Source organism: Salmo trutta, chromosome 35, assembly GCF_901001165.1.
Source record: "Salmo trutta chromosome 35, fSalTru1.1, whole genome shotgun sequence".
Taxonomy (NCBI): domain Eukaryota; kingdom Metazoa; phylum Chordata; class Actinopteri; order Salmoniformes; family Salmonidae; genus Salmo; species Salmo trutta.
Window position 1 is genome coordinate 37,644,585 of NC_042991.1, and position 16,804 is coordinate 37,661,388.

Here is a 16,804-nt window from a genome sequence, read left to right on the forward strand (position 1 = left end):
TGCTCCAGGTTCGCTGCCAATAATGAGGATGTCTCGGAGTGGGATATGTAAAGAAAATACAACTTCTACATTATGTGTGATTACATGTACACATCCACCTAATGTGTATTATTCATTCATCTCCTCTATGTTTTGAATAAATGTAGTCATTTCTGTGAATAAGGAATCTCTTTGTGAGGATTATTTATCACAGTAAAGGAGAAAGTGCATCTCTGTCTCTACCTCCCCTGTCGTGCAGTGACCACATACACGCTCCTCTTTGGGTAGCCATGTCTTTTTATGGCTGCCGGTTTCTATTGCCAATCGGTGGTCACTCAGCCTGTACTTGGTAAGGATCTGTCTCTGCCAGGTGGTCACTCAGCCTGTACTTGGTAAGGATCTGTCTCTGCCAGGTGGTCACTCAGCCTGTACTTGGTAAGGATCTGTCTCTGCCAGGTGGTCACTCAGCCTGTACTTGGTAAGGATCTGTCTCTGCCAGGTGGTCACTCAGCCTGTACTTGGTAAGGATCTGTCTCTGCCAGGTGGTCACTCAGCCTGTACTTGGTAAGGATCTGTCTCTGTCAGGTGGTCACTCAGCCTGTACTTGGTAAGGATCTGTCTCTGCCAGGTGGTCACTCAGCCTGTACTTGGTAAGGATCTGTCTCTGCTTCGTATCTCTGACAGAGTAGAGATAATCAGCCAATTCATATTCTCTGTTTAGGGTCAGGTATCAATTTAGTCAGCTTTGGGATTTTGTTTCGTTTTTCCAATGTTGTAAATATGAGTCCTTTGATTGGTTCATGATTTTGTTTATTTGAATTCTTTCTTTTGAAGCAGTGCTGGTGTCAGCTTGGTTGGTGAGGTCCAACACCAGCTGACTGAGAGGGCTCGTTTCTGGGCTTAGCTCTTGGGTTTGGAGTGCTTTAAATTGCAGACTTGAATTTGGACTTGAATTTAGATGTAGCCAAAATTTTTATGATCTTTTCTGTATTTTCATTATTACTGGAAAGCGGCCCAATTCTGCCCTACATGCATTAGTTTGTGTATTTCTCTGGACTTGTAGGATTTTCCGACAGAATTCTGCACGTAGGGCTTCAATTGGATGTTTGTCCCACATTTTAAAGTCCAGTTTATTGAGTGGCCCCCAAATCTCACTTCCGTAAAGAGCTATTGGTAGGATTACACTGTCAAATATTTTGGTCCAAATTCTTGGGATGTTGATTTTGAATAATTTCATTTTTATTGCATACAATGCTCTGCGGGCTTTTTCTTTGAGTGCATTCACTGCCATATTGAAGTTTCCCGATGCAGATATGGTCAAACCAAGGTAGGTGTAATTTTTTGTGTGTTCAATGATGGTGTTATTCAGGGTGAATTTATATTTGTGTTTCTGACATCTGGTTTTCTTTTGTTTTTCGTTTTTTGGAAATTTACTGCCAGGGCCCAATTATGGCAATATTGCTCTAGAATATTAATGTTCTGTTGAAGACTTTCTTTGGTTGGTGATAGAAGTACCAAGTCATCAGCATATAGCAGGTATTTCACCTCTGTGTCGAATAGTGTGAGTCCTGGTGCTGGAGAATGGTCCAACATGTCTGCTAATTCCTTGATATAAATGTTGTAAAGATTTGGACTCGAACTGCAGCCTTGTCTCACACCTCGACGTTGTGAAAATAATTATGTTCTTTGGTTTTTGATTTTTATTGCACACTTGTTTTCTGTGTACATACATTTTATTAAGTCATACACCTTACCACCAAGCCCACTTTGGAGAATTTTGTAGAATAGCCCTTCGTGCCAAATAGAATCAAATGCTTTTTTAAAGTCAATAAAGCAAGCAAAGATTTTGCCCTCTTTTTTTTGGTGGACGTGTTTATTGATTAGTGTGTGTAAGGTGTATATATGGTCAGTAGTGTGATGGTTAGGTGTATATATGGTCAGTAGTGTGATGGTTAGGTGTATATATGGTCAGTAGTGTGATGGTTAGGTGTATATATGGTCAGTAGTGCGATGGTTAGGTGTATATATGGTCAGTAGTGCGATGGTTAGGTGTATATATGGTCAGTAGTGCGATGGTTAGGTGTATATATGGTCAGTAGTGTGATGGTTAGGTGTATATATGGTCAGTAGTGTGTGTTAGGTGTATATATGGTCAGTAGTGTGATGGTTAGGTGTATATATGGTCAGTAGTGTGATGGTTAGGTGTATATATGGTCAGTAGTGTGATGGTTAGGTGTATATATGGTCAGTAGTGCGATGGTTAGGGAGAAAGACAATTTGACATTTACTTATTACATTTTTTTCTTGAAGAAAGGTTTGAATTCTTGAATTCAAAATGCTACAGAAAACCTTTCCCAAGTTGCTGTTTACGCAAATTCCCCTGTAATTATTGGGGTCTGATTTGTCTCCACTTTTGTGGATAGGGGAGATGAGCCCCTGGTTCCAGACATCAGGGAAGCAGACAGAAGTTAAAACCATGTTGAACAATTTAAGTACAGCATTTTGCAACTCAGGTGTGCTGTTTTTCAGCATTTCATTCCTGATGTTGTCTAGACCACAAGCCTTCTTTGATTTAATAGATTTGAGCTTTTCATTTAGTTGTTGTTGGGTTATTGGGTAATCTAATGGATTTTGGTTGTTTTTAATGACTGATTCAAGGATGTTCAATTTTTCTTTAATTTCTAATTGGTTCTGTTGTAAGTCTTTTTGTGGGATGTTTTTGTATAGATTATCAAAATACATTTTCCAAATTCCTACATCTTGTATGGATAATTCTTGTGGCTTTGTTGTGCTTAAATTGTTCCACATGTCCCAGAACTGATTTTGGTCAATTGCGTTTTCAATTTCATCAAGTGTCTTGTTGGTATAATTCAATTTCTTGCGTTTCAGTGTTTGTTTATACTGTTTCAGAGTTTCAAAGTATTCATATCGTAGCTCTGGGTTGTTTTGCTGCTTATGTTTTTCATTTGACATTTGTCTTAGGTGTTTTCTAATTGTTTTACATTCATTATCAAACCATTTATCAGAAACATTTTGTTTTTTGTTTCTGATGTTGCATTTCTTTGATTTTCTCAAATTTGCTTTCGATGCTGCTTTTTGGAATATGCAGTTGATGTTTTGAGTAGCCGAATTGACACCATCTTTATTGTTTTGGTATTGTGAGTTATTGAAAAACTGTATAGTAAACCGACCTAAAGAGTCCCCTCTGACCCGCTCAGTGTCTCTCCCTCCCTCCCTCTCCCTCTCTCCTGTTTGTGTTCAGCCCAGCACTAGGCCAGGCTAACTGCAACACACTCCCTCTCTCTCTCCCTCTCTCTCTCCCTCCCTCTCCAACTCTCTCCCTCTCTCCTGTTTGTGTTCAGCCCAACACTAGGCCAGGCTAACTGCAACACACTCCGCACCGCCGCCTGAGCAGAGCAAACAGCTTCTACTTTACTACTGTGTGAGTGAGTGTAGTGAGTGCTGTGTAGTGAGTGTAGCGAGTGAGTGCCGTGTAGTGTACCCTCGCCTGACTTACTGCATGATGTTAGTGACGTGGTTTTATCATCAGCCCACTGCTACCTGGGGGGAAAAAAAACTTAAATATTGGTTCACAGAATTCTTGACAATGTCACCACCTAGTGTCTATGAGGTAGGTGCTCTGTAAAGGGCCAGTCGGACAGTGGGCATGCTATGCTAGCAGGATGTGATGAGGTCTATGGAGGTAGGTGTGCTCTGTAAAGGGCCAGTCAAAGTGGGCATGCTATGCTAGCAGGATGTGATGAGGTCTATGGAGGTAGGTGCTCTGTAAAGGGCCAGTATGACAGTGGGCATGCTATGCTAGCAGGATGTGATGAGGTCAATGGAGGTAGGTGCGCTCTGTAAAGTGCCCAGTCTGACAGTGGGCATGCTATGCTAGCAGGATGTGATGAGGTCTATGGAGGTAGGTATGCTCTGTAAAGGGCCAGTATGACAGTGGGCATGCTATGCTAGCAGGATGTGATGAGGTCTATGGAGGTAGGTGTGCTCTGTAAAGGGCCAGTCAAAGTGGGCATGCTATGCTAGCAGGATGTGATGAGGTCTATGGAGGTAGGTGCTCTGTAAAGGGCCAGTCGGACAGTGAGCATGCTATGCTAGCAGGATGTGATGAGGTCTATGGAGGTAGGTGTGCTCTGTAACGGGCCAGTCGGACAGTGAGCATGCTATGCTAGCAGGATGTGATGAGGTCTATGGAGGTAGGTGTGCTCTGTAAAGGGCCAGTCAAAGTGGGCATGCTATGCTAGCAGGATGTGATGAGGTCTATGGAGGTAGGTGTGCTCTGTAACGGGCCAGTCGGACAGTGAGCATGCTATGCTAGCAGGATGTGATGAGGTCTATGGAGGTAGGTGTGCTCTGTAAAGGGCCAGTCAAAGTGGGCATGCTATGCTAGCAGGATGTGATGATGAGAAAAACAGATGTTACAGATTCAACATTGAAATCGCTCAAATACTTTTAGGAAACCATTCTTTATTTCAACAAACAGACATGTACATGTTTGTTAAATATATGTGACATTTACAGAACAACATGGACTGTTATACACAACTATAAATCTGTGTTTCTAGAAAAGTGACGGGGAGAAAAAAAAACACTTCATAGATTCAGGTAGTATAAAATTATCTTACAAAAGTACTTCATTAGTGTGACAGGACAACATTACACACCTTCCCAGCTTTTTTTCCCTACGTCATCAATTGATCGTTTTACAAATCAATCAGTTTTTGTAAAAACATTTCTCCAAGATATTTGTGCATTCTTTCAAAGATTAATAAAAATAAAAAAAGTTTGTTTTAATGACAAAGAATAGCAAAAACAATAAAGTTCAATGGCTACATATTGGAAACTGTCTTTGTGTGTGTTTTAGTAATGCTTTCTTTACAACTGAAACATTAAAAAAGGATAAGTTAGCTTTTTTTTATACAACTAAATCTCTATTTTCTTCCACTTGTTTTTGAGAAAATTACCCAAACCTGCGATTTACTTCCTCGTTGTGTAGTACGGGTGCTCTGAAAAAAAATATATAAAGAATTTTTTTTATTTGTATTTTTTTTTTAATCGCTCCAAAAACACCCAAATACGTCCTTTTAGAAATGGAAACGCGCTCAGTATAGTGCTGCAGGTCTTTTCATGTTGTACACATGACATTGTGTCCTTTCGAACTTTATCCGCAAACGTTATTTTCCATTTTGTGCAACTCAAGTCATTTCCCCCATCCAGCTGTTCCATTCTCTGTATAGTCTGCTGCTAGAATGAACAGAGAAGTGGCGCTTCAGTCGCCACAAAATTAAATATAATGTAGTGGATAAAAGTTCAGAATGACACAATTACATCTGTACAACATCTAACGATTTCTAAAAGGACGCATTTGAATGTTTTGGGCACATTTGTTTGTTTTTTCAGAGCCCCCGTACTGCACAACGAGGATTGGGGTTAGTAAAAAAATATATAAAATAAAAAATTGTGTATGGATCCTTAAAAAACTTTAGATTTGGGTCTTAAAAAAAGCTAAATGATACTTTGAGACTAGCATTCCCCCTTTTGCCCTCAGAAACGCCTCAAATTCTTCGGGGCATGGACTCTACAAGGTGTCGAAAGTGTTCCACAGGGATGCTGGCCCATGTTGACTCCAATGCTTCCCACAGTTGTGTCAAGTTGGCTGGATGTCCTTTGGGTGGTGGACCATTCTTGATACACACAGGAAACTGTTGACCATGAAAAACCCAGCAGCATTGTAGTTGTTGACACAAACCGGTACGCCTGGCACCTACTACCATACACCATTCAAAGGCACATAAATCTTTTGTCTTGCCCATACATACATAATCCATGTCTCAAATGTCTCAAGGCTTAAAAATACTTCTTTAACGTGTCTCCTCCCCTTCATCTACACTGATTGAAGTGGATTTAACAGGTGACATCAATAAGGGATCATAGCTTTCACTTGGTCAGTCTATGTTATGCAACAAGCAGGGGTTAACGTTTTCTATACTCAGTGTATACTGTAAAACGACAGTATTATTTGTGCTAATTCTGGACAGTAAACATTTTGTAGATTAGATATGGCACATTAGAAATTATACAGAAATAATTTGTTGTTGCGTAAATATTGGATGTCTTTTCGGACAGTGTTAAAGGGAAGTGGTCGGACAGTGTTAAAGGGAAGTGGTCGGACGTGTTAAAGGGAAGTGGTCTGACAGTGTTAAAGGGAAGTGGTCGTAAACACTTCCTGATTGTGCTCCTCCCCTAAACTTCACATTCCACAGAGTGGGAGATGCTGGTGATTTACTGTGTGTGTGTGTGTCCAGCAGATCGTCCGTCTCTAAAACCTGGTTCCTTCGAGGACTGCGGAGGCAGGAAGGTTCCCATCCTCGGGATCTGAAGGGACCTGTCAATCAACAACAAAAAATGTCAAATCACGTTCCAGCTTAAGACGATCCCGATAAGAGTTGCAAAGTTCTTTCCCAACATTTCCAGGTTTTCCATAAATCCTGCTTATTTCCTTCCGATTCCAGGAATCTTACAACCAGGATTTCTGGAAACTGAATTTTCTTTCCTCGAAACAAGAATTTTGCAACCCTAAACCTGATGCAAATAATATTACAAGAACAAGTAGACCAACTGTTTTAGTATCCCTGGCAACATAACGGAAAAACTAAAGTACAAATAAACATAATACGCTACATAAATACACGGATGTACACTGGGTGTACAAAACATTAGGAACACCAGCTCTTTCCATGACATAGACCAGGGGTATTCAACTCACCCTACGAGGTGCCAGTTTTCTATACTACCTAATAATGAATTGCACACACCTGGAGTCTCAGGTCTAAAAATCAGTCCCTGTTTAAAGGGGAACAATGAAAAAAATGCAATGGAGCTGGCTTCGAGGTCCAGAGATTAGTCTGAGGGACATAGACTGACCAGGTGAATCCAGGTGAAAGCTAGGATCCCTTGTGTTCAATCCACTTCAAATCAGTGTAGATGAAGGGGAGGAGACGGGTTAAAGAAGGATTTTTAAGCCTCGAAACAATTGAGACATGGATTGCGTATATGTGCCAGTCAGAGGGTGAATGGGCAAGACAAAATATTTAAGTGTCTTTGAACGGGGTATGGTAGTAGGTGCCAGGCACACCGGTTTGAGTGTGTCAAGAAGTACAACTTAAGAACTGCAACTTGACACAACTGTGGGGAAGCGTTGGAGTCAACATGGGCCAGCATCCCTGTGGAACGCTTTTGACAACTTGTAGAGTCCATGTCCCAAAAACAGGAGGTTGTTGTGAGGGCAAAAGGGGGTGCAACTCAATATTAGGAAGGTGTTCTTAATGTTTTGTCCACTCAGTGTATTATAGACCCACTACACAAATATGAGTTACCACATACATCCTATTATACTACAGAGATACTACATAAATCCTATTATACTACAGAGATACTACATACATCCTATTATACTACATAGATACTACATACATCCTATTATACTACATAGATACTACATACATCCTATTATACTACAGAGATACTACATACATCCTATTATACTACAGAGATACTACATACATCCTATTATACTACAGAGATACTACATACAGGTGAAAAGATCAGAAGCTGTGCATGAATCATGGAATCTGGAGTGTGAGGTAGAAAGTGAAGATGGAGAAGAGGTTTGAGGGGTGCAGGGTGAGAGGTAACGTTTTTCAAGAAAACTTCAAAAATCATGTGAAGTCCATTCTTTAGCCAATAGAAAAGACAAATCTTAGTAATAAAACAAAAAATCTTCCAGGAAATCTCAACCCCTGGTCAAAAGGTGAAAGAGATACAGATATAGAGGGAATCCTAACTTCCACTTATTTATGCACTAATGTCAAAATGGAGAGACTACATTTTAATCTGACTCAAACAGAAGTTAGGATTCACCCCTAAGAGAATAATGGACAGAGAAGCGTGTGGTGATTGTTGGTTCGGTTTGCTGTGCCCCTACCTTGGCTCGTCTGAGGTTCGAGCTAAGAGTGTAAAGGGTTAGGGGGTGGGGGGTGGGGGGTAGGGGGTGGGGGGTGGGGGTTAGTGATCAAGCCAGAGAAGAATCAGAAGGGCTGTCCTGTCTCTTGATTAGAGTCGTGGCCCCGTAGCCCTGCTGCTGTCCAGAGAGCTGTCCGTCCGCCTGGAACATATATTTTTTTTAATTGACCTTTATATACGGTCAGGAGGTAAGAAAGTGCTATATTATCATCGCTGTCTAAAACCATATTTTCAGGAAAAAGGAAAAGAACATCCATGTTTGACCATTAATGAACATTTATGAAACTTCAAAGTTATTTTGAAAACGTTTTCCTTGGTTCAAGACTAGAGTCATGAAATGTTCCGATTAGGTCGATGGGATTGCTTACTTTCAATACATTGTAACAATTTTTAAAAAGGGGGCCAAAAATGGAGTTAAAAAGTTCTCTTTCCCCGAGAGTGACGATATCTTATCTTAGGTGTTTTAAACCTCAATAGGAAAACCTGATAAACTATCTCAGATCTGCCCGTCAACAGACTTATGTCCCAAACGGAACGCTAGTCTGAGGCCTGGGGGCAAAGGTCGAGAATGACGCTCTCTTCAACCCCTCGATCAGCCACAAGGTCTTGTCAGTCACCTCTGGTTAACACTGCTCTATCTCATGGCTAACTGTCTCAGATATATCTGTGTATTGGTACAATCTCTTTCTTGCTTTCTCTGACCTCTTGTTCCTGTCTTTTGCTTTCTCCTTTTTTATTTAATATATCTCACCGGTAGTGAGACAAGCACGTGATCATAGGATTCAACATTCTGCGGTGCAACAGATACAATCTCAATAGAATTAGAAAATAAAAAATTATAATTACAACTGATGACAGTTACTGGAGGTTAGCGTATAGTCGTGGCCAAAGGTTTTGAGAATGACACAAATATTCATTTTCACAAAGTCTGCTGCCTTAGTTTGTATGATTGCAATTTGCATATACTCCAGAATGTTATGAAGAGTGATCAGATGAATTGCAATTAATTGCAAAGTCCCTCTTTGCCATGCAAATGAACTGAATCCCCAAAAACACATTTCCACTGCATTTCTGCCCTGCCACAAAAGGACCAGCTGACATCATGTCAGTGATTCTCTCGTTAACACAGGTGTGAGTGTTGATGAGGACAAGGCTGGAGATCACTCTGTCATGCTGATTGAGTTCAAATAACAAACTGGAAGCTTTAAAAGGAGAGTGATGCTTGGAATCATTGTTCTTCCTCTGTCAACCATGGTTACCTGCAAGGAAACACGTGCCATCATCATTGCTTTGCACAAAAAGGGCTTCACAGGCAAGGATATTGCTGCCAGTAAGATTGCACCTAAATCAACAATTTATCGGATCATCAAGAACTTCAAGGAGAGCGGTTCAATTGTTGTGAAGAAGGCTTCAGGGCGCCCAAGAAAGTTCAGCAAGCGCCAGGACCGTCTCCTAAAGTTGATTCAGCTGCGGGATCGGGGCACCACCAGTACAGAGCTTGCTCAGGAATGGCAGCAGACAGGTGTGAGTGCATCTGCACGCACAGTGAGGCAAAGACTTTTGGAGGATGGCCTGGTGTCAAGAAGGGCAGCAAAGAAGCCACTTCTCTCCAAGAAAAACATCAGGGACAGACTGATATTCTGCAAAAGGTACAGGGATTGGACTGCTGAGGACTGGGGTAAAGTCATTTTCTCTGATGAATCCCCTTTCCGATTGTTTGGGGCATCCGGAAAAAAGCTTGTCCGGAGAAGACAAGGTGAGCGCTACCATCAGTCTTGTGTCATGCCAACAGTAAAGCATCCTGAGACCATTCACGTGTGGGGTTGCTTCTCAGCTAAGGGAGTGGACTCACTCACAATTTTGCCTAAGAACACAGCCATGAATAAAGAATGGTACCAACACATCCTCCGAGAGAAACTTCTCCCAACCATCCAGGAACAGTTTGGTGACGAACAATGCCTTTTCCAGCATGATGGAGCACCTTGCCATAAGGCAAAAGTGATAACTAAGTGGCTCAGGGAACAAAACATCGATATTTTGGGTCCATGGCCAGGAAACTCCCCAGACCTTAATCCCATTGAGAACTTGTGGTCAATCCTCAAGAGGCGGGTGGGACAAACAAAAACCCACAAATTCTGACAAACTCCAAGCATTGATTATGCAAGAATGGGCTGCCATCAGTCAGGATGTGGCCCAGAAGTTAATTGACAGCATGCCAGAGCGGCTTGCAGAGGTCTTGAAAAAGAAGGGTCAACACTGCAAATATTGACTCTTTGCATCAACTTCATGTAATTGTCAATAAAAGCCTTTGACACTTATGAAATGCTTGTAATTATACTTCAGTATTCCATAGTAATATCTGACAAAAATATCTAAAGACACTGAAGCAGCAAACTTAGTGGAAATTCAAAACTTTTGGCCAAGACTGTACAATGGAAATGGCATCGGTCTGTATGATCAACTCTTTCTCCAGTCAGAAGTCATCAAATTTGACCTCAGGCAACAGAGGACATCAAACACAGATAAACAGACAGACATCAAACAGAACATCAAAGACAGACAGAACATCAAACAGAACATCAAAGACAGACAGATCAGACAGAACATCAAACAGAACATCAAAGACAGACAGACCATCAGACAGACAGACAGACACATCAAACAGACAGACAGAACATCAAACAGACAGACAGAACATCAAACAGACAGACAGACAGACAGACACATCAAACAGACGGACAGACACATCAAACAGACAGACAGACACATCAAACAGACAGACAGACACATCAAACAGACAGACAGACACATCAAACAGAACATCAAACAGACAGACAGACACATCAAACAGACAGACAGACACATCAAACAGACAGACAGACACATCAAACAGACAGACAGACACATCAAACAGACAGACACATCAAACAGACAGACAGACACATCAAACAGAACATCAGACAGACACATCAAACAGAACATCAGACAGACACATCAAACAGAACATCAGACAGACACATCAAACAGACAGACAGACAGACACATCAAACAGACAGACAGACAGAACATCAAACAGACAAAAGAGGAGACAAGTTATTCTAGGAACAACATCAAAAGACTGTTAGGTGACTTTGGGAGCATGCTGCACACCAGAAATACTCAGCTACGGATATCACACACACAATGTTCCTAGGCAGTCATTGTAAATAAGAATTTATTCTTAACTGACTTGCCTAGTTAATTAAATAAAGGTGAAATAAAAAATAAAAATTTTCTTATATCCTCGTATGGACCTAAAATGTATTTATATTCAAAATACTATTTTCTTTAACCATAAACCTAACCCTTAAACATAAACCTTAAACATAAACCTAACCCTTACCTTAACCCTAAACCTAACTCTAAACCTTACCTTAACCCTAAACCTAACCCTTACCTTAACCCTTAACCCAACCCTTACCTTAACCCTAAACCTAGCCCTTACCTTAATCCTTAACCCTAAACCTAGCCCTTACCTTAATCCTTAACCCTAAACCTAACCCTTACCTTAACCCTAAACCTAACCATTACCTTAACCCTAAACATTAACCAACTCTTACCTTAACCCTAAACCTAACCATTACCTTAACCCTAAACATTAACGAACTATTACCTTAACCCTAAACCTAACCATTACCTTAACCCTAAACCCAACTCTTACCTTAACCCTAAACTTAAAATAGCCTTTGTCCTCAAGGGGATGTGGGAAATGTCCCCATGAGGTAGAACTTTCCTTCTTTCACTATCCCCCCCCCCCACACACACACACACAGAACCACCCACTACCCTAATCCCCATCTACATCTACCCATACTTACAGCTGCCTTGGCCAACTGGTTAGCCTTCTGTCTCTGCAGGTCTGACTTGATGAAGCCTGGAGCGACAGAAATACATGTCTTAGAAAGACAACATACTGTTGCTAGTCCAAAAAAAAACCCATCAGAATATTCCATTGCAAAAGACAGTAAGGTACAACTTCCACTAGGAGGCACTACTAACACAATGATAGACCATACAGTATGAAGTCAGTTCCTAAATACAGCACAGTAGCCAGCTGGGCCGACCCACCTCGTTAACATAACCGTCTAGCAGAGCTCTCATGTAGGTGAACGTGGACTTCAGCCCTGGTCTGTAGTAGCCATTATGTATGTCATTATAACACAGCAGCCCTCTAGACTGACCCTTAAATCTTATAGTCCCATCATCATTAACAGTCAGGTCGAAAGGTCATCTAAAAGTTGTCTCTCAGCCCTGGACTTCAGTAGCCAACGGCTACATCCCAAACGGCACCCTATTGCCTATGTAGTGCACTACTTTTGACCAGAGTCCATATAGGTAGTGCACTACTTTTGACCAGAGTCCATATAGGTAGTGCACTACTTTTGACCAGAGTCCATATAGGTAGCGCACTACTTTTGACCAGAGTCCATATAGGTAGTGCACTACATAGGGAATAGGGTGCTATTTGGTACACACACACACAATGTTTTTTTTTTTTTTTTTTAAATGAGTGGCACATTGTAACCTCCATTGGGAAGTTTATGGTGCAAATCAGAGGAGCTGGGTATTAACTCTCTCTCTCTCTCTGTGTCAGTTGAAGTACGGCCTGAGGTGGGCCTTCCCCACCCGGTAACCAGCACCTCAACATGCCATTTCTGCTACTGCTTTGTAACCTTCAAATAATACAGTTAGGTTGTTACACAGTAACCACGACGACACAGACACATTCCAAGACCTCAAGATGTTGCAGGAAAACATTATTGCCCCCGTAACAAAAACCCATGTCGACTGAACATTAACTATGGACTGCACATAAACCCTTAGAAGAAGAAAAAAAAAAATATGCAGTAACTGCAGTCGACTGTGGTATTTTTTGGACGCAGTAATTACAGAATAACTGCTGTTATACAGCATTGTACTGCAGTTATTACTGCACTCTGAAATATTTTTTTTCGTAAAAAGGAAGTGATATCCTTTTCACTCAAACTGAGCTGAGCTGTACAGTGCTGGGCCTGGTTACACATCCACTCGAGTGTTACTGGAACCATGTAGGAAAGGAACTATCGGAGCCAGCAGAAGGGTTCAGATCGGATTCGGCACCATAGTGTGAATAGGGTCTAGGTACATGAGCTTAGGCTCTTTTCACATTGACAAGAGTTAACAAGATTTCGATTCTTGAGACATTAATAAAAATGTACACTTGCTAATTTCCTCCGGAGGTCACACACACACACACGACACTTGCTAGACAGTCCGTCCCCCCCCTCCAAGCAGGACAGTGTAAACAGAATTGTATCGTTAGCAGAGCAATGTTTTTGAAACAGCTGAAATGTATAGGCCTTTTCCTTATTAGAGACTTGATTCATTTCAGTTTTTTTTTTAAATCTGATATTGCAGTACGGGAATCTTCACAAAACCATTTATTTTAATGCAAAAGTCCAGTGAATTAACAATGTAATGACTTGCATGATCTTTATGAAATTTAGCATGTTTTGTTCTAAGGTAGGCCGAAATGCAATCTATCTATTGTTTAGCTAACATTAGCTGACGTTAGCATTTAGCCTAGGTTGAAGATATACAGGTTAAGACAACGTCGTCACTAATCTGGGACCAGCGCAGTTGCTAACTACCAACGCCGTTGCTACATAGCAACGCTAGTCCCGTTGTTATAATGAGTTATGGAATATTAGAATCCCATTGTCTTAACCTTTGTCATATTCAACCTAGCATTCGGCTAACTAGTAAGCTAATGGGTGCAGACATTTTGTTTAGCTTGCTAGCTACCTAGCTTTGTATAATACCAATGACAGTATGATAACGTTACTGTACTTTGATATTCATATGAGAGGGGTAAACGTACATTTTTTTTTAATGATGAAGTTACTTGATGAAGTAAATGTTGTTCGCTAACGTTAGCTAGCTAGCAGCTGTGCCACTTTGTCTGTCTGTCTTGCAACTAACTAAAAAAAGAAACCCTTTAGATGTCTGCACATGCTTGTGAATTATTTCCATTAAATCAGGAGTGTAATATGGTAGATGCGTGAAAAGTTTCTTGCATAAAGTGAGCTAGGAATTATCTAGTTGAATAGTTTGCATGCTTAGCCTACTGGCTAATTGTAACAGTTACAGTACATTTGAGCTGTGACCCAGGCCAAACACGGACGACGCTGGGCCAATTGTGCACCGCCTTATGGGACTCCCAATCACGTCCGTTTGTGATACAGCCTGGAATCGAACCAGGGTGTCTGTAGTGACGCCTCAAGCACAGATACAGTGCCTTATACCGCTGCGCCACTCGGGAGCCCAAGAGCTTAGTGGTCAATACAGTCGTCTTCGGCCCTTGCGCAGCCCCCGGTCGTCTTCGGCCCTTGCGCAGCCCCCGGTCGTCTTCGGCCCTTGCATAGAGTCCGGTCTGGGGATTGAATCCCCTTTCTGCTAGATTCTACACCAGGGGTGTCAAACTCCTTCCTTGGAGGGCTGTGTGTCTGCTGGTTTTTGTAATTTCCTTTCAATTTGGGTCCAAATAAGTCATAAACAACCAGGTGAGGGGAGTTCCTGACTAATCAGTGACCTTAATAGATCAATCAAGTACAAGGGAGGAGTGAAAACCAGCTTGACTCCTGTGCTTTACAGTGCTCATCCTTTTCAATCTGTTTCTCCCTCTGTCTTTTTAAGTACATAATAGTCTCTTCACGTAAAAATGTAAAGGGTCCGTACCTGTGAGGACCGATCCGATGAAGAGGAAGACACAGAGGAAGATGTTTCCTGCCAGCGTCCCGTAGTTATCTATAATCTTCCCCTGGCAGATAGTGAAGATGATACCAAACACCTGTACAGGGAGAGACAGGTTGTATCGATATACGCAGCCAGGCAGCCAGGCAGACGTCTAGCCAGCCAGCCAGGCAGACGTCTAGACAGCCAGCCAGCCAGTCAGCCAGCCAGCCAGGCAGACGTCTAGACAGCCAGCCAGCCAGCCAGGCAGACGTCTAGACAGCCAGACAGCCAGTCAGCCAGCCAGCCAGGCAGACGTCTAGACAGCCAGCCAGCCAGCCAGGCAGACATCTAGACAGCCAGCCAGGCAGACGTCTAGCCAGCCAGGCAGACATCTAGACAGCCAGACGTCTAGCCAGCCAGGCAGACATCTAGACAGCCAGCCAGCCAGCCAGGCAGACGTCTAGACAGCCAGCCAGCCAGGCAGACGTCTAGACAGCCAGCCAGCCAGGCAGACATCTAGAAAGCCAGCCAGACGTCTAGACAGCCAGCCAGCCAGACGTCTAGACAGCCAGCCAGCCAGACGTCTAGACAGCCAGCCAGCCAGGCAGACGTCTAGAAAGCCAGCCAGACGTCTAGAAAGCCAGCCAGCCAGCCAGGCAGACGTCTAGAAAGCCAGCCAGACGTCTAGACAGCCAGCCAGGCAGACGTCTAGACAGCCAGCCAGCCAGCCAGGCAGACGTCTAGCCAGCCAGGCAGACATCTAGACAGCCAGACGTCTAGAAAGCCAGGAACACGTATATATACACAAACACAACCCAACATTTTCCCATTCTGTTATGGTTCTCTATTATCCCATGGATATGAAAAGCTTTGATCTGCCAACTGTCAGAAGCAGCAACAGTGTGTTCACCTGTGCAGAGCAGTTGAGCAGGCCTGAAGAGGTGCCTTCACACTCGGGGTAGGTTAGCTCCACACCAAACTCAAAGCCCAGGGGAAGATAGCCTGTCATGAAGAATCTACAGACATAGAAATACAACACAGTGTTGTATTCCTTATTGAAGTCACTTGTTAAATCCACTTCAAAAATCAGTGTAGATGAAGGGGAGGAGACGGGTTAAAGAAGGATTTTTAAGCCTTGAGACATGGATTGTGAATGGTGCTCCATTCAGAGGGTGAATGGGCAAGACAAAATATGAAGTTCCTTTAATAAAACATGGTATGGTAGTAGATGCCAGGCGTACCGGTTTGTGTCAAGAACTGCAACGCTGCTGTTTTTTTAACGCTCAACAGTTTTTTTTTCTCTCTCCACACTCAATGTTAGGAAGGTGTTCTTAATGTTTGGTATAGTCAGTGTACATTGGGATCGTAGAATTCAGTTCCTACATAAAAAAATAAAATAATGGCTCATCACTATTTAGCCAAGTTGCAAAAATCAGAAGTATGGGGTATAGTTTTACAATTTCTCATCTTAAAATCTGATTTAAATCTAACCCTAACCTTACCCACACCGCTAACATTAAGCCTAACCTTAAATGAAGACCAAAAAAAGCTACTAAAATAAATAAATATCATACATTTTTACAATCTAGACATTTTTGACTTTTGTAGCTTGACCATATAGTGGGAAACACTTTCTTGACCATGACGGTAGGATACCAAAATGTTCCCTCTAGTCTTCTATGTAATTCTGTGGTAATACGGCGCCTTGCAAAAGTATTCAGACCTCTTGTATTTATTCACATTTTATTAAAATCAATCAAAGTGCTTATACAGAAATCCAGCAGCTTAAACCCCCAGAGAGCAAAGCGATGCAGGTGTAGAAGCACAGTGATTCTAGTAGGAAACATTTTTCTGTTACAAAGTGGGATTCAAATTTATAGAATTGAAAATATATATATATTTCAATCAACAAATCTACTCAAACTACTCAAAGTGGAAGAAAAATGTGAACATTTGTTGAAAAGATTAATAAAAAAAAATGAATAACTAAAATATAGTCATTGCATAAATATCCAGTCCATTTGTTTATGCA

The 16,804-nt window shown here is 41.8% G+C and overlaps 1 protein-coding gene across 3 annotated transcripts in view; it reads right to left on the reverse strand.

Moving 5' to 3' along the window:
- Nucleotides 1-5,997: 5,997 nt before the first annotated feature.
- Nucleotides 5,998-16,804, reverse strand: part of LOC115175156 (feline leukemia virus subgroup C receptor-related protein 2) — a 48,959-nt gene continuing 38,152 nt past the window's right edge. For 2 of the 3 annotated variants that reach the window (XM_029734386.1, XM_029734383.1), the window contains exons 7-10: nucleotides 15,683-15,788; nucleotides 14,776-14,887; nucleotides 11,877-11,932; nucleotides 8,051-8,161 (exon numbers count right to left, since the gene is read on the reverse strand). In XM_029734386.1, the coding sequence (XP_029590246.1) occupies nucleotides 8,069-8,161; nucleotides 11,877-11,932; nucleotides 14,776-14,887; nucleotides 15,683-15,788 (367 nt within the window). In that variant the 3' untranslated portion in view covers nucleotides 8,051-8,068. Of the gene's footprint in view, nucleotides 6,383-8,050; nucleotides 8,162-11,876; nucleotides 11,933-14,775; nucleotides 14,888-15,682; nucleotides 15,789-16,804 lie in introns of those variants that run through there. The other variant, XM_029734385.1, reaches the window with a different exon arrangement.